Source organism: Thunnus thynnus, chromosome 24 (assembly GCF_963924715.1).
Source record: "Thunnus thynnus chromosome 24, fThuThy2.1, whole genome shotgun sequence".
In the NCBI taxonomy this organism is placed as follows: domain Eukaryota; kingdom Metazoa; phylum Chordata; class Actinopteri; order Scombriformes; family Scombridae; genus Thunnus; species Thunnus thynnus.
In genome coordinates this window covers 12,825,649-12,843,501 of record NC_089540.1, presented here as the reverse complement: position 1 = coordinate 12,843,501, position 17,853 = coordinate 12,825,649, and the positions used below count along the sequence as shown (strand labels likewise).

The 17,853-nt window shown below is 39.9% G+C and overlaps 1 protein-coding gene across 8 annotated transcripts in view; it reads left to right on the top strand.

The window, feature by feature from the left end:
- The window catches only part of LOC137177195 (nck-associated protein 5-like), a 136,457-nt gene that overhangs the window by 95,282 nt on the left and 23,322 nt on the right, over window positions 1-17,853 (top strand). For all 8 annotated transcript variants that reach the window (XM_067583351.1, XM_067583350.1, XM_067583354.1 and 5 more), the window contains 7 exons: window positions 414-504; window positions 4,328-4,513; window positions 8,139-8,207; window positions 10,124-10,162; window positions 10,330-10,449; window positions 16,040-16,144; window positions 17,249-17,437. In XM_067583351.1, the coding sequence (XP_067439452.1) occupies window positions 414-504; window positions 4,328-4,513; window positions 8,139-8,207; window positions 10,124-10,162; window positions 10,330-10,449; window positions 16,040-16,144; window positions 17,249-17,437 (799 nt within the window). The remainder of the gene's footprint in view (window positions 1-413; window positions 505-4,327; window positions 4,514-8,138; window positions 8,208-10,123; window positions 10,163-10,329; window positions 10,450-16,039; window positions 16,145-17,248; window positions 17,438-17,853) is intronic.

Genomic DNA, 17,853 nt, shown 5'->3' with positions numbered 1-17,853 from the left:
ATCCCGGTTATTCAGGATAATCCACAACTCTTGCTGGAGTAATTTGAGTGAGACTTGAGAGAGTCAAAATTAATGCACCAAAAATCCAGAATAAAATATGTATTTACTATCAACAATTATAACTTCTGCCCTCCTTAACTTCCCTCTTTATGTTTAAAAAGTTATAGAACTCCCCCTGAAAATCTAGTTTGTGTTGACCTCTAGTGGTTTAACTTCTCACTCTGCTGAAGGGATGTAACTCCTGCACCCTGTGGCATCACTGTCGAGTGTGGTAAGAGGTGAAACAGATGTGAGACTTTCAAACAGAAACACTGCTTTTGGTGTTATGTTACTGTTAATTTAACAAGCAGGTAACTATGTGATTAATCATACTGTATGGCACGTATTGATGATGTTATGTCTTGTGTGTGCAGGATGGAAGAGACGGTGCGGTCGCTGCTGCAGAATCAGGGAGTCCTGGAGCAGACTGCAGTGGACACAGTGGACATCATGAAGGCCTACAAGGTAAACAAGCATCCCTTGAACTCTTCCTGTCGTCACTTTTTTTTACCAATTTACCAATTTTCTACCAATATTCCATTAATCATTTTTGTTGGAATAGGTATCTTAGTTGGTATCTCACTCCTATTTTCCAGCTCTGAGATCCACAGCGTTAAATGAAGCTAGTCTTAGCCAAGGTGAGAGTGCCCATCGCTCATTGTCGACCCTGTTACATAAGAAAAATAGCTGCTGGGATTGAGAAGAGAAGTCGAAGGAATAAGTAATACAGTGTATTTCTGAAGCGCGGGGGGGGGGGTCACCTCTGGGGTCGCACTTTCACAATATGAATCTCACCATGTTTACACGACATCGCAGCGCTTGAAATGCTTTTGCCTCAGTGTGTCTATCATCAGCGCAGTGTCGTTCACCTCCACCTCCTGAGAGCTTTAACTTGCAGAACAAAAGTTAGTCTAGTATTTATTCAACATCTTTGCTGCTTAATTGTCGTGTACTGATCCTTCTTCTACCACACTAGAGGCATATGATAACAACAATATCTGTAAAGCAGCAACCACATTATCGCCATAAAGTTCCAACAACTGAAAAGAGTGCAAAATACCTCCAGGGAATAGAGGAAAATGGCATCACTGGTTCAGCTGGTATACAATTAAAAATAGGGTCTTTATGAAATGTGTTTATTATTGTGATTAAAAGACAGAAACAGAGGCAGAAAAAAATCTTTTTAATGATGAGCGCATATAAAATGAGCACCATAAAACTAAACATCAGTTGTTTCACTGCTTATGCATTCCAGTGCGTACATGAAGTAGAATTGAAACATGGGATTAGCGGCCGTGATAACGTGACTGATATCCTGTTAGTTGCCCTGAGGTGCAAAGGCGTTATCATAAAAATGTGAGGAGACAGCCCGGGTCTTCTGAAATATATGTGAAATGAATACAGTGACTTAATATGCAAATAATGGCTCTGTGCACACAAAATAATCCTCGCCTGGGTTCCCCAAGACACAAACGAATTATATGGAGGAGTTATGACAGGACTGTGATAAAAAAGTGTGAAGTGTGGGATTTAATGAGACTTTGAACTGATGACGTGTTTCAGATTGACCCCAAACATACTGTAAACAACGTCACTGTGTAAGATAACGAACTGTATATTCTTTGTGGATAGAACATACAGTATAACATATAGAGAAAATAGTCCTCAAATTGCTTTTTTTTAACACTAACAATCCTAAATCTGCAGAGAAAAGCAGCACACTTTAATATTTCAGGAGTTGGAAACACAGTTTACATGATTAAAAGCAACGTATCATGCACGTTTTGTGGTCTATAATTACAATCTTGGGCTCTACGGGAATAACTTTGCATTATTTACAGTTCGAAAAACCTCCCTATTTATCTTATACTGGCTGCTCAGTTCAGCCTCTGTCTCAAACAGGCCGTTTTAGCCCCCCTCCGGATGAGCCCACTCATGTCTCACAGGGAACCATGTTTAAAAACCTGAAGACTGATTAAGTGATTATCTTGTTCTGTCTATCGACTAATTATTTCAGCACTAACTTTTCCAAAATATGTTTTAATTTCTAAACTTTATCCTGATATTGCTGAAGCCTCAACTTTATCTCAAAGGTCCCTAAAGTGCTTACAAATAGCTCATCTATTGCTCTAATATAAACTATAAGCTGATTTTCATACAGTTGTCACACAATCCTTTATACAAAACATAATAGCTACATTTTTGTTCACAAAATCGTGCGAGAGCCTGATTTGAAAGAAGATAATGAGGATTAAATCTCTACTTCCTCGCTGATGTATAGTATGTGCTTTGCTCCGGTGAGCAGCAGTGGATGGTTATTGTCAAAGAGAATAAACTTGGAGGGTTATTATGCTATTCCCTGTTGCTGTATTACTGAACTCCAGACGTTCCTACGCAGTGATGCGCTCCTGCTGCAGAAGTATTCTGTGTATTCAGCAGACAAACTCAATAACTTGAAAGGGCAGCGTGAGGGACACGGTTCCCTCCCCTCTCCCACTCCAGTCTCTCTCTGTGGAGATTATTACCAGGCCCTTTAACACTGTCTGATGAGCTGTCTCTCAAAAGCAAACCGCAGCCTTCACTGGTTAGCCCCGGCAAACAAACTTAAAAACCGCGACTATAAAGTATCGCCTGGAACACAATTGTCTGATGGAATCAAACAAGATTGAAAACCTAATATGTGTTTAAAGGAGATTGGATCAAGCTGGAAACAAAGCGCTCTGAAGGACATTATTTCCAATTCCTATTAGGGGGGAGAGAGGCAGCTTGTTCACCCCTGCATTTGGATATAAAAGCAAAGAGTTGAAGCCATCCATCAGTGCTACCAACCTCAACTTTGTCCAGCACATTAACCATAGGTATCCTCAGGTTTGACAATTGTCTGTCAGGTAGGGATGAAAAATGTAACACGTGTGCACAGTGATATATTACACTCTCCTGACTAAATACCTCTGTGTCATTTGAAGAAAAACTACTATTCATTCAAAGAAAATGTCAAAGTCAGTCGAGCTAGGAACAATTATACCTATATTGTTAAAAGAGAAAATGATACAGAACAGCTGAATTTAGGATAAATCATATATATTTCTTTTGTACTTTTAATTAAAGAGGAAAAATATCCTCCCAATGAAATTTTAGACCCATATTTTCTGGCTTTTCTCTATTCTTTGCTCCTTTTTTCCTTGTGAAATAGCGGATAGCTCTACCTCTTCAGGCCTCTTGACAGTTATTCAAATGAAACAATCAGACAGGTTCAGAGGAGAAAGTCACCCTTTTTATTGAAGTGCTCGAAACTCATCAATAAATTCAACCTGTGACTAGCGCTCGCGAGCTGATACCGCTTTATTTCGAGGGGTCGCCAGTCGAAAAGGTCAGGGTATAAAATTCCAGAGAATTGTCAGAAATGCCCGTCATGATTTGGCAGAGCCCGAGGTGACGACTTGAAATTGCTTATGTTTTTGTTTTTTTTTCAGCCAAAAGTCCAAATGCCATAGTTATTCACTTATAAAAGCTGACAATCTTCACATTCAAGAAGTTGGAACTTGCAAATGTTCGAAAGATACTTTTGTAATGACCAAATATTCGTTTGGTGGATAGATATTCTGTTAGTATATACTGACTTTTAGGCTCCAAACATTCCCTTACAAAGATGAATAATGAGTGTCACAGAGAGCTTATTGTGTTTTCTTTCTGCAGTTCAGTGCTAGCCAGACAGCGCCTAATTAGTAGCTAATTATTACTAGTAGTAAATTATCGCAGATGCAGGGCCAAGAAGCCAAAAAAAAAAAACACAAGTGAAAAGAGACAGAGGAGTAGATAGCTGGCAGAGAGACTGAGAGAGATTTTCAAAGCCAGCCGAAGAGACAGAAACATACTGAAGTCAAAGAGGGAGAGTCCTCAAGGTCAATGCCACTCTTTGGAAAACAAGTGAAACATGATTAGGGATTAGGGGATGTTTTGGAGCTCTGTTGTTGAAGCTGCCTCCCTTTTGTCCCATCTGCCCATCTGATCCTCTCTCCCCTTTCTTCTCTCCCATCTCACTCCTTTCCTACATCTTTCACTCTCTCCTTGCCTCTGATTTCTGCCTTTCACGCCTCCTTACCCGTTTTTCATCTCCCACGTATTGCCCTCAAACATTTGTCATACCTCTCTTTTGAACGCTTTCTTCCCATCTGCTCTGGTTTTTACTTGCCAACCCCCCCAGCCCCCCACCCTCACCCCCTCTTCCTTTTCTTCTCCTTCTTTCACTTTCTTTCCCTCTAACCTCCTCTCGTTGTCTGTGCGTCAGGATAAACTCTCAGAGGAAGTGCAGAAACAGCACGACGGCCCCGAAGAGAGCGGCTCCCTGCCGGCGACTCAAACGGAGCCAGACCCCGGGCCGCCTGGGCCGGCGAACGCCGATCCTGATGCCAGCCAAGCAGAAGAGGACAAAGACAAAACCAAGCTCCTTCTGGAGCGCCTCAAGGCCCTGGAGGTAGCACCCTTCTTCTTTTTTCTCTCTACCTTTACTGCTTTGACTTTTCCTTTGTTTCCTTTTCCTCCACCTACCTTTGTTCTGCTTTGTTCTCCTTCACTCCTGCCCCTTCATTCTTCTTCGCTTCCACATTTCCAGCCACCGCTGGCTATCCTTTGTGGCCAGCCTGTCTGCCAGTTGTCAGAGTCCTTGCTCAGTTGTGTCTGAAAGCATGACAGCTCATCAAATTCTCCGGTCTTCATCGTTTGGAGAGCAAAGTCATCCTAAGAGAGTCGCCACGGGGGCCTCAGGCTGTACTTCAGCTTTGGTTTGTTTTCCTCTGCGGTCTGGGATTTGAGCTGCGCTCCACCACAAGCCCCAAGCCACAGCCGAAGCAGGAGCGCAGCATGTTGATTGTTTCCTACTGAAGCCACTGGACACACATCCTCTCAGATCTTCTCAGCAATTAAAGGACTTAATTAAATTAGGCCTCCAGTCTTACCTACTCATTCCTAAGTGACTCAACGTGACTTCTTGATGTTACTGTGGTGGACGACAATCTTCATCTTAAACCATGTACAGTTTTTACAAGACAGTAAACCAAATGATGCCAGTATACAAGAAACTGACTGACATCCCCATCTCAAAAGTAAGAAAAATATCAAAAAAACAAGAAGTTTTAGAAATAAATAATAATAATCATAATAATTGAGAATGATCTGTGTCTTTGAGTACACACACATAAAGAGAGGTCATGCTCAAGAGAAAGAGAAGGAAAAAAGTAAAAAGAACGAGTCTCTAGGATGTGTTCTCCCTTTTTGCCAGCATTACACTCAAGCCTACCTGGTAGAAAATAGACCCTAATTACAGCAAAGTGGCAGGTAATTGCCTGTTGCTCCTCAGCTGTAAGTTATCTTCAGAGCCTGGCAGGAAGTATGGTCAGCCTGTCCTGGTGATCCATTTGATTAAGTACATTACCTAAACATTACATTTTAAATGACTTTATCAAAAGTTATCTGCCATTTTATTCCATTCTGCTGCGAGGGTGATGGATGCCCCGCCGGCTAAAGCAGTAAGAACAAAGCAGAGGCAATACATCACTGCCTTGCATTGTGCATAAACTCCACTGACACTAAGTAAGCACTGCCCAGCTCTGATTTCTCCTGCTCTACTGATACTGTTCATTAACTTGGCAGACAAGCACCACAGTCTGTAGCTTGGGCTTAAATGAATCCAGCCAGATTTTGGGAGAAACGGCCCTATGGTTACCTTACTTGTTGAGTATGAGAACATGCTTGTTTTACCCAAAAAGTGAAAAAAAACATACATATTGGCAAGAAACTTGTATGGTACCCAAGTTCATGTATTACAAGTGCACTGCAGGTGTTTACTGCAATATTATTTTAAAGCTGCATCACTCAGTATTTTTACATTTAATGATGAAATTGTTATGTGTAATGGGAAATATGTCGCTCATGCTGACAAACCCAACTCTGCAGATCCTCTCAGCTGTGTGAAGCTTTTTAGTTTTTTTAGCTCATTATTTTGGTTTTCCGACTCACGGGCTCCCATAATCATGTTTCCAGCCATAGCAGACTGGTAAATCCACAGTATATTACCTCTCCAGCACCTAACAGAAGACAGACAAAGTTAGCAACTAGCTGGTGAACAAAGTGGAACATCTAGCAGCTAAATATTAAATATAAAGCCGAATATTTTTCTCTTGAGTTGGAGGTGGAGACCAAATCGGAGCGGAAAGTAGAGTGAATATTGGACTTACATTAATCAAGTGGCCAGGCACATGACTCCAAATGAATGCTAATGCTAGTATTAAATGAGTGATTGTTTGCCAACACGCATCACCAGTTTAAAGATAATATATCAGATGTTGTGTTTGCTGTATGTAAAGGCAAAACTCACTTGCTGTAACATTCATAGGCTTTAAAGTTATTGTATTTTACAGTAACCATTTTTTGTTCCTCAATGATCTTAAAACATTAGGGTATTACAGTATGATAATACTGCAATGGTATTATAAACAGTAGTATGCCAGTTCAGAGCAGATGCCTTAATTATATATAAGTACTAAATAGTATGACAGCAGGACTATCTGGTTTGAGTAGGTGGGCTTAGAATCAATATCTTGAGTCTCACAGAGCATCATATACAAACTTATTGATTTATAACACAGTTGAGATTCCGGTCTCAATACCAACAATGTTTTTTTTTCTTCTTTTTTTGTTTGTTTGTGCCAATTACCCATCATCCTCCTCTCCTTAACCATTTTTCCTGGTGTTGTGGAGAAATCGGCTCCCTTCCCTTCCTCATCAATTCGCTGCCATTCATTCTTGTACAGCATGACTAACAACTCGCACAAGCTGGAAAAATGCCGCAGCGACATAATCCATCACAGTAAACACGGTTATGTCAGAGTCTTACTTTGTATCGTCGCTTTGAAATTAAACAGCATTTCTCTGGTTGTTGCCTGTTCACGTATCAGTGCGTGCATTACATTTTTCCCATGCTTGCTTGCCAATCACTTGACAGCTGCAGGAAGACATGGAAGCCTGCGCCTGCAAATAACCACAAACTAACATGTCACATATCTTTCTATATGATGCCTGTTTGCTAAGAAAGCGCTTTATTTCAAGGTTTTTCCATCGTATCTACAAAACAATGTTACAGCATGTATTGAAATAAAGTTCAAGTGACATTCGGATTCTCATTTCAACGCTTAAAGGCTTGTGTGCCACTGAACAAAAGCAGCAAAACATTTATATCAGGGATGAGGTAACAAAACACTCTCAAGTGGCATCCTGTAACAATGAACTGGGGAGTTATATAACACCTCGTACAGCTGCTTCAGTTAGAAAAAGGGGCTCTTGTGTAAGTGTAGCACAGATTAAGTTGTGTAAAATATGTGTTTTTTAAAAAAAAAAATGCAATTCCTGATAGGAATATGCAAGAAAGTTTTAATTATATGTTACAATGATGAATAAGATGTCAAGGGTTTTTAAAGGTGTCTTCTAAAAATAGAAATTCCATTCACAAACCAACACATAAGACACACAAGCTGTCTTTAGGTCATCCATTACATTTGTGCCAGTAACCATGTTCTAGGCCTCAAGGCTTTAATTAGATAGTGTTTCTTCCTCGATGGTGCAGTTGGGATGTTTTGGGTTGTAATTATGTTTCCCATGTTTTCATCAAGGGATTGGTAGTTTCTACTAAAGGGCAGAGGGTGAGAGAAGCAAGGCTGCCTGACAGCTTCTAATATGCTGCCTGCCTCTGACAAATTGGAAACTCCCAGAGATCAATAGGGCACCGCCTCATCGCTTGGCAAGTGAAGAAGATATTCTTATTAGGTCCAAACTCCAAATGGCTAGCTGCCGCCCCAAAGTTCAGCATCATAACTTCCATCCCCTTGACCTTTTTCTCTGTGGGACTTTGTAAATTTTTTATTGGCCATCCCGGTTCAGCTTTGACATATGACCTTTGTGAAGCTAGTCTCCTCTTAGCCGCAGCTCAGCTTGATTGCCACTTCTGTCTCCATCCGTGTTGTTTTGTTGCATCAAATGTAACCAAAGGCACAACAGGGTTTGTGTTGCTTTGACACTGAACGTGTTTGACTGTGTGCTCTTTGCAGGAGAAGAATTCTGCCTTGGCCTTGGAGAACGAGAGCCAGAGGGAGCAGTATGAACGTTGTCTAGATGAGGTGAGTACACACCTTGTTTATCTTGTCTGACTCCAAAGCACATTCAAGGGCGCCGTACGACTCACCAGATGTTTTACTTGCCTTGAAAATTCCACGAGTGTTTGTTGAATTTTTCTTGTGAACAGACTAAGTAGTGTTGTGGGGTTTAAGATTAAGCTTTTAATGAGGTCCTGCGTAGGGCAGACTGTTTCCCACAAGTTTATACAAGTCTAAATTTACTTCAGGCACAGGTGAATTGTTGATATTAACAATTCATTTAGAAGTGTCTCATAATTTTCAGGCACTAAAATCTCCCTTCCCTCATGATAATAAAGAGGCTAAAATGTTCCACCTGCACTAAGCAAACCTTTAATATTAGTTCCCTTAAGTATGATTTATGCAAAAACTTTTCTGGTAACCATGATGTTACTCTTATGTACTATTTAGGAACCTTTACTGAAAAAAAGCTGAAATATTGGAGAGCATGTTTTAGCGAATATACAGCAAATGCACCATCATACCAATAATCAATGGTCAATACTGATTTGTGTTATTATTTGTATTAATTTTGTAATAAACAGACTGTTAAATAGCCTTAACCTGATGTGAACCGGTGTTGCTGAAGTAGTAGTTTACATCCTCTGCCCTCTGGTTATTTGTGAGAGCTTGATAAGTGCTGTTTAGGGGGCCACATGAGGGGAATAAACCATCCCGGCTCTTGGCTGTGCCTGCTTGCTGAATCACTCCGGGTGGGTGGGAGGGGAACACTGCTACGGGGAAATATGTCTAGCAGGGCCAAGTTGGCTAATTTGTCCCTGAACCAACCAGCTCAGCAGACTGAGCAGATCTGCCGGAGGGTTGGAAAGACAGGTGAGAGAAGAAGGGGGGAATGTAAAGGGAAAGAGTGAGGAAGAAGATAGAAACTGAGTGATAAAATAAAAAAAGAAAGGGAGGGGAGGATTTTTTTTTGTGATATAGCTGTATTAGAGTTTGCATCCTCCGCGGATTGTCCTCGTTTCTGTTCTGCTTCCCTGCCCTCGCTAAGATGGCTCAGCTTGGCTTTGTTGTGTTTACTTGTCAACTGTTTTCCTATGAGGCTGACTTTTGTGGACGGAAAGCTTGGTAATGATCCTGTTTTGATGACTGAGGCTGTCTGTGTTCCTCTAATGACTGCACACAGCAACAGTGAAAAATCTAAAGTTTGCTTTGTAACAGAAGGGATGATTATGTCAGACCAGCTGCTTGTCTAAATTTTAGTGTGTGGGCATTTGTAGTTTAATTACTTGTATCAAAGTCATACTGTGTCTCCAATCAGAGTTCAAATTCTTAGTCCAAGACCATTAAACCAGGTTTTGTTTGATCACTCGGGTATTTTACGAGAGGCAGATCTTTAATTTGCGGTTTGAGAAGCAGGGCTCATTTCACCATATTTACTCCCATCTCTCCTCATTCAATAAACAAGAGCGAGTGCACTCGAAAGAGCCGATGTAGCTTCACACAGTATTAATGAGCAATCAATGGGCGGTAATTCAAGCCGCTTCTCCATCGGCGTTGTGGTCTGAAGTGCGGGCGGGTGTGAGCCGCTGTGAGACCGAGACCTAGGCACAACAGCACTTAAGCCAGGCGCACCTCCGCTCCTACAGCAACCCGGAGATGTCAATACCCACCGCTGGGAACTGAGAGTTAATTTTTTTGTACAGTCACGGGTGTAAAAGAGACTCTCGCACGCACACACACATCGGAAAGTAGCTCATAATAATTCATCTTATACGTAAATTGGCTGAGGAAGTCTTGAAAAGTGCGGCGTTAGCAGTGCAAAGGCTGCCTACAGAGGCCTGTAAGGGTCATAAGAGTCAAAAGGCCTTATCACTGTGCCAAGGAAGCTAAGTTAAGATTCAACGATGCATTGTTTTTCTTTATTTCCATGTCTGATTTAGGTTGCCAATCAAGTTGTGCAGGCACTTCTCACCCAGAAGGTTTGTCTCTTATTCTTTTCTTTTCTCAGATTACCTGTATTACATAATCATTGTGATGCATTTTGATGATCATATACTGTAATTTTTCTACCTGTTATACATTTGTACACATGAAGAACGTTATACTTGACAGCATTTCCTGATATGCTTTCTGCTTCTCAATCAAGGATCTGAGAGAGGAATGTCTGAAGCTGCGAACTCGAGTCTTTGACCTCGAGCAGCAGAATCGGGCGCTGGGTATTTTGTTCCAGCAGAGGATCAAACCCGCCTCGGACTTGCTTCTCCAGGTACGCCGCCCACCCAGAGTGCAACCTTTAAAAGCATAAATAAGAAACATTTCACACCAATCATGGCTGGCTGATGAGGAGACTCCAGGCAGAAATGATAAATATCCTTCCATTAACCCCGACTCTACACTACTGAATGTTTTTAGACTTTTTTTTACTGACACAGAATTGAGTATCAGCAGTTATCTGAATGGAAAATGTGGATAAAAGCTATAAAAATCACTTTAAAGAAACTACTATAAGGGCTAGTTCGAACTTGGAAGATCCACTAACTTCACCCTCCCCTACAGATGTTGTATGTTTATCCATAGCACGAATCCCTCCTCCTCACAGTGCTTGCTCACACCCTTGCAAAAGAAGAAGCAACTCCCCCAGTAAACATGACCGAGCACTTATTCTCATGCATTTGAAGTTGTTTTTCATTTGGATTTTTATTAAACTGCTCTGGGGTCTCAGTCAGAGACAGAGGCTGCAAAGAGGATGGTAAATACTTTGATTTAAAAAAAAAAACTTTCCTCTCATACATAACTCTTTATCAATCGTTTTCCCTCCTCAGAAGCTGTTGTTTGGTCTGTTTTTCTGTTTTGAAGCAAAGATAAAGGGAGTACAGGCCTTAAAGCGCACACAGTTCCCTTGCTTGTTGTGCATATTGGTTCAAATTGAGATTGTATATGTGAAGTAGATGGTTCACACATGCAGGACATACATTAAAAGTCTCTATGGGACAATGAAATCGACTATTTAAGAAAAGGGTGTAAAAAGGCAAACATAAACTTTAAATTACCTCAAGAAAAAGTCAGCATCCTCCCCCACAAAAAAAAACCTACCACCACAAAATCAGAATACAAACATGCAATGATTTTATGCTTCCATTGCAGTTTTGCTGCACTGGAACTATGTAATCTGCTACATAAAGGAAAGACTTGTCTCCTTCACATCTTTCAGAAAAACACAAATTTGAACCAGCAACCATCTAGTCTCTCCTCTGTAACCATCAGACAACCACCACTATATTTATATCTTCACACAGCTGACATTCTGTTTAGTCGATCCCTCATCGGCGGCTGGAAATTGCCTCAGTTCATGTTCGGTCCCTTGGAAAACATCAATTTTCAGAAAAGTGTCTGTGTGTGCATTCCAGCTTGATTTTTAAGGTGTAATTATGAGACAGATGGACCTGCCTACCCATCTATTGTCAACAGTGATATAGCATTGCAGGGCAATAAGGTCAGCGTGGAAAGTAGGATTTCACATAATTGTGCAAATTGCTGCGAGGCTCCTCGCTGTCAATATGAAAATAGCAAGCTGCAAAAAAGAAAAGAGGAAGGGGGAAAGGAGCTGTCAGTCCATCCAGAGGAAAGGGAAGGGAAATAGAGAAGAGAGAAAGGGAGGAGGTGATGATGAAAAGAGAGAAGGCAAGCAAGGGTAGATAAGAAGGAAAGGACAGGAGGTTGAAAATGGAGAGAGATGAGATAGCAGAGAGCGCCAAGAAGACAAGAGGGTAGAAGTGAAAAACTGAGGGCAAAATAAGAAGAGGCAGAAATGGAGTAAATGGAATAAAGAAAAAAGGAAAGGAGGAAAGAGAAATAATATGACTCGGGGTGTGTTGTAAAGCTTTCTGTCAGTTGGAGCTACTTCCAGCGCCATTATTGGACAGGCTGGAACATCGTCAAGTGAAAGTGCAATATAAAAGGCTTGAAGAGGGATATTGATGACACCACTGTGGGGACCAAGAGGTGCAATCTAGCTGGAGACGTGAATTAAGGCACTCAGAAATATGATAGAGTTGTATCGCATTGGCATTCAGCTAGTCTCTGTGCAATGTGTTTTTTTTTCTTTCTTTTCAAATGTGATTCAGCCGAAAAGAAACTAATGCAAGTCTGAGATTAGATATCAGTTGGTAATATATGTGTGTAAGGCAGGTCAAAAGGAAACAAATTATGTAATATATGCGTGTCGCAGATGGATTCTGCACTGGTGAGGGGAGTGTGTGGGTATGCAAAACTACGCTGCAACCTTTAAGCATGTAGGTTTTTCCACTGGAAATATATTTACTTGCCCGCACATTATTTAATAATGACATTTACACCATCAACTGGTGATTCAGTGCAAGAATTAATCATATCATATTGTGATCACGCTGCTGGGGATGTTCAGCGCGTCCCTTATGAGCTCTCCAGTCGTGTAGGAGAGCTGTTAAAAACATCTATATTTATCCGCGTCGCTGGAGACTCAAACTTCATGTATCTGTCATCGCCTTGAATGTGATAAATGGGTGATTAAGTGAAGAATTAGCTCTACATCTTTGGGAAATAACACTTATTCACTTTCTTGCAGAGAGTTAGATTGATACCACTCTTATATGTTTGTTAAATATAAGGCTACAGATAACAGTTGGTTAGCCTAGCTTATAGACATGAGAGATATATTGATCAAATAAGGGTATTTCCCAAAATGATCCCTTTACTTTCTCTATGTAAATGTAATATGGGAAATTAGAGTTTAGATGAATTTTATAGCAAAATTTTAGGTGTTTGTAAGAATTTGAAACTACAAATAGTTTCCACATCTTACGTAAACCATTCTAACTGTATTTCAACCAAAATATGAAACTAACCAAGGAGAGTTTTCATGTCTTCTTTTTCCTCCAGCCTCAAGCTGAGAGGGAGACTTAATCACCTTTACGAGTGTACTGTTTCCAGTCTAGCTGTGGACCTTTTGCTTATCAGTAATTAAATGTTCTCTGGCTCCCTGTGGGCATCTTGAGTTTCGCTGATAAAGAACCATAATGCTTTTGATGGTAACCACATCAGTTGTGCACCTTTACTGCCTTCAGCTGAATTGGTTTGGTTCCAAAAATGCCACATATTCATTTCAGAAAAATTTGACATTAACTGGTAAAAAAAAAACAAAAAAACAAAATAGAAACAGTTGCTTTCTCAAAATATGCAGTATTTGCAAACCAAAGGAAAATAAGTGGTGTGTGGTCCCATCCACTTATGCTGCTTATCAAATATGACAGGCAAGTGGCAATTGAGATTCCCATTACTGGGACAAATGCTCGGTGTTTCCTAAGCTACCTCATGGGCCCCAAGGACACAGCATGAACGCCATGACCTCATTACCGCTCATGCAATTTTGCAGTTTGCATAGTCAAACCTCTGCTGCTGCCAAGGCTATCAGCTAAAAGTTGAAAAAAATCACAAATTATGCCACTTTTTCAAGAACAGTGGTAAATTCATTTAAATGACAAGATATATTGTGATATTAGAGATGAGTCTCTGTCTCATTTCCTGGTGTAGGTGTGATAAGTCAGCCATATAGATCAGATCGTGCAGGTGAGCGTTTTGTGTTCGAGTGGGTGTATGTATGAATTTATGTGTATGTGTGAGTGTCTTGTCTGTACTGCTGTGTGTTGCAGGACGGCTCAAGCGATGTGTTTTTGACAGCGGGTGCCAATACTGATGTATTTGTTTGGAAGCCGCCCATTACTGCTATTCTGGGCTGATATTCATTATCTTGAAACATGACCACTGTCAAGCCAAAAAACTAAGAAGAAGTAAAAGTAAAGAGACACTAAAGTTCTCTCTTGGCTCCCTGACAAATGAAACTATCTCAGCCATTAGCTAACAGTTGATAAAAGACCAATATTTGCATAATACATTACAGTCTAAAGTATTTCACAATTAACATTTTTGACTTTGATTTTGGCCTTGAACCTCGAGAAAGCTCAAGATGCCTGCAGTCATCTACCGTTCCCTTCCACTATCTACCCCCGCCCGTGACCCTGTGACACTATCGACTGAATGCTTGATGAGGACGCTGAGGAGGTGAAATCCAGCACCCTATGATAAGATCAGAGCCTCCCATAATACCTCAGCCACTCCCATCCCGTGTGGACAGCAGGGAGGCCGGGGATGCGGCATTAGAACAGCACAGATATCAATTTTATTACTGTAAAAACCGGAATAAGAAGCCGTCTGGCATTTTGAATCTAAACTAGTAAAAGTAAGACTTAAATCTTAGAGGTCAAGCTCAATATTATCAATAAATGTAAAGCATTTTTTATTTTAAAACATTTAACAGTCCAATTCTGATCTAGAAAATCTGAGAAATCCTCTCTACAGCTTGACTGTAACTTTTGAACCAAATCAAAGCAGATCATGTTATAAAGAGCTTTGTGCAGGGATACGGAGCTTGATGTTTTATAAATTCTAAAAATAGTAAAGAATACCTATCCTTATCTGTAAGCTGGAAAAAGCATTGAAAGTGGGCATTGATCTGTTTCCATGGCACCATTACCACATAGTCACTGACAGTGAAAAGTAAGTCTCTTTGAAAGCTTATTCACAGGCTAACACCAAAAAAAAAAAAGCTTTTCTTTTGGATGTTTTGCTGAAATTTGGAGAGAAAAAACGTAGGATGGTTGTGTTTTGGCCACAGGCGAAGTGATGCATGTTGTTTGTTCTCAGGAGACAAAAGAACCAGTTAAGTCTGGGTATCATTAGGAGCTCTGTTTTCTTACTTCCCACTAAAATGTTCAGAGGACATCTTTCACAACATGCAAAAAGTCAATAGAAACAGACAGTACAGAGTTTTATAGGACGGCAAAGTTTTATTTTAAAATGTTGTAAATGGTATTGATGGAAAATTTAAGCAGTTTCCATTTTCTGAAGGTGACTTTCTCTTTGATAACATGCAATTTTCTCACTAGATATGACTTTTATTACTGCATGAGACATGCATTTCATTTTGACGGTAGAAACTTAGACTGAAATATATGAGAAGGCAGAAATACATGCATGTGTATATAGACATATACTGTACTCCCTGAATGAGCATTAGTTTTACCCTTGGCAGGAAATGCAGCGCAAGATCAAGTGTTTTGTTCCAGCATATTTCCAGTTTAAGTTAATTTGAGCACAGGGAACCCAGTGTAATTAAGTTCTGAGATTAATACGTGGAAATGTATTTGGTTTTTGTATCCTTCCCTCTTAAGCACACGAGCTAAATAACAGAAGAGACTGCAGACTAGCATATGAATTGAGGAAAAAAAAAATCAAAGGAATCCCTTACTCCCTGATGCAATTATTTCCTATTCACATTAGTTTTTTTCCAGCCGATGACATTAATGACTTTGAGCGAGGAGTATGAATCAGAGCTCTGCATGGCACCAGTGGAGAGAATCTGATGGGCACTTGTAAGGCCGGCAAAATATTCCTCAGCCTCAGCGTACTGTGTTCTTTGAGATGCTGTAAAATAAATAATTACTTTTATTTCATTCAATTTTTCATGTATTTTCTGAAATTTATAATTTAAGAGATTTACTGTATTTGATCGCTAAGAGTGTTAAAAATGGTTACAGGCATTAAATTTGATACAAATTTGAATGAAAAGTACAGTTAGAGGAATTTTAGATTATGCTATGTACTGTACAAGTATTGTTAAACTAGGAAGCAAAAAAAATAAAAAATCCCCTACCATTCTGTTGTTGTGTCAATGTCAGATCATACAGCAAGGCAACATTTTAATTTTCTGAAATCCCTGAAGCCAAAATTCACCGTGGCGTGTCCTTCCTTTTGCCTTTCAGAAACTCCACTCTCGAATCATGGATCTGTCTGCGGCAGATTTGCTTCTGGAGCCGGAGAGAAGCAAGGCCTTCTTGCTTTCCAGGAATACAGACTCTCCTTCTAATGTAAGCTTGATGGGAAACATACAGTAGGCGTTTTTTTTTTTTTTTTTTTTTTTAAATTCAGCTGCATGAATCGTACAGGTACCATAACTGGACCCCTACCCCTGCTCAAGAAATCATTACAAGATATTAAAATACAGACCTAACAATCTAAAGTCGTGACCCTTCATCTCAGCTCTCAGCAGGAAGAACTAGCAGTATCACTTGGCACTAAAAGGAATAAATCCTTGTCATATTACCAGAAAACCATCGATTGAGACTCTTCGTCAGTAAAAATGACTCCACAGGACAGTGTGGTACATTAGTCATCTTATGTATTATGCATTAAGGACTGAAAATGAGTTTTACCCTTTTACCCCTTTGAGAATGCCACCTGATAAACTCTAATGTGTGCTATGAAAGCGGAGGAAGAGGGAGTAAATGAAATAGTAATGGCCAAGATGTGAATTATAAAACATCTTATCTAAATGTGCTAAAGTACCACATCTCCTAAAATAGGTTGTTAAATGATACACATGTGACACTTATATGAGATTAGACTTATCTTATTTCTTATCTTGCCTGCTATAACTTTTTTAAAATAATTTACTTATATATTCACATTTTCTGCAGTGAGATGCTAATTGGAGAAACATCTGCTGTTTTGTGGTGACTGCACATGAAAATGTGATTGATATTTTGTAAGTTTGCAAAGTGCAGTGCCTTAGAATATTTGACTGTTCTGTCAAGTCTTTGTTAAATACCTTTCATCACAAAATCAACAGCAAGATAGTAATTAGATATGCAAAACTAGCCAACAACTTATACATCAAAACACTTTTTGACGCATAGTCACAGGAAAATGTTTTGACGTTAAAGAAAAAGCTGTACACATTCAGGTAATACTTAAGAATAAAGGAATAATACTTAAGAATCACTCAATTTATGATTTATAATTTTACAGCTATTGTCAGCATTTTGCTCTTCAACACTCCAATACATTGATATGTATGCTGGCAAGCAAATTAACATAATTTCCCCACCTCATAAAACCCTACACAACTGTATAAATGATGCTGCTACTTATGCTAATAGAATGTCATGTCTCTTTTCTCTTTTATCCCATAGGAGGTTCAGCTGAATGGAAAGGCAGGTCTCCCTGTGACCAAGTGTCTGAGCCAGCTGAGTCTGACAGTGCCAGCGCCTGTATACCCACGCAGCAGCTGTAGCAGTAGTGAGTTGTCCCTGTCAAGTGCATGCAGTGAATTCTCCAGCGGCTCGTACACCTGGAATGATGGACGCTCCTGTGGGAAAATGGTAAATCCCTTTACTCTACAAAGCCTGACAGCAATTCCACAAAACATTAACAAGTGATGGCTCATCAAGACCCATGTTTTAGATACTTAAAGAACTATTAGGGTTTTTAATGCGTGTCTTATGAGACCCTCATTAATTCCTAATCTTTGTCTAAGAGTGTGCTGACTATGACTCTAAATGGAGGCCCCACAAATAATTCTGAAAAAAATATTTTTGTTTTTCAGGTTGATGGGGCACAATAACATAGCTCCTGATATCTGTCAGCAGTATATAATTTAAGACATGGTTGTCGCCATGGTAAAGGCATCATTGCTGACAGCTTGGCAGAAGTGATTTATGTGAACATGTGACGTGCGAGAAGTCAAAAACACTTTTAATATCATGGCAGAACAGTAATAATTACTATGATCATGAAA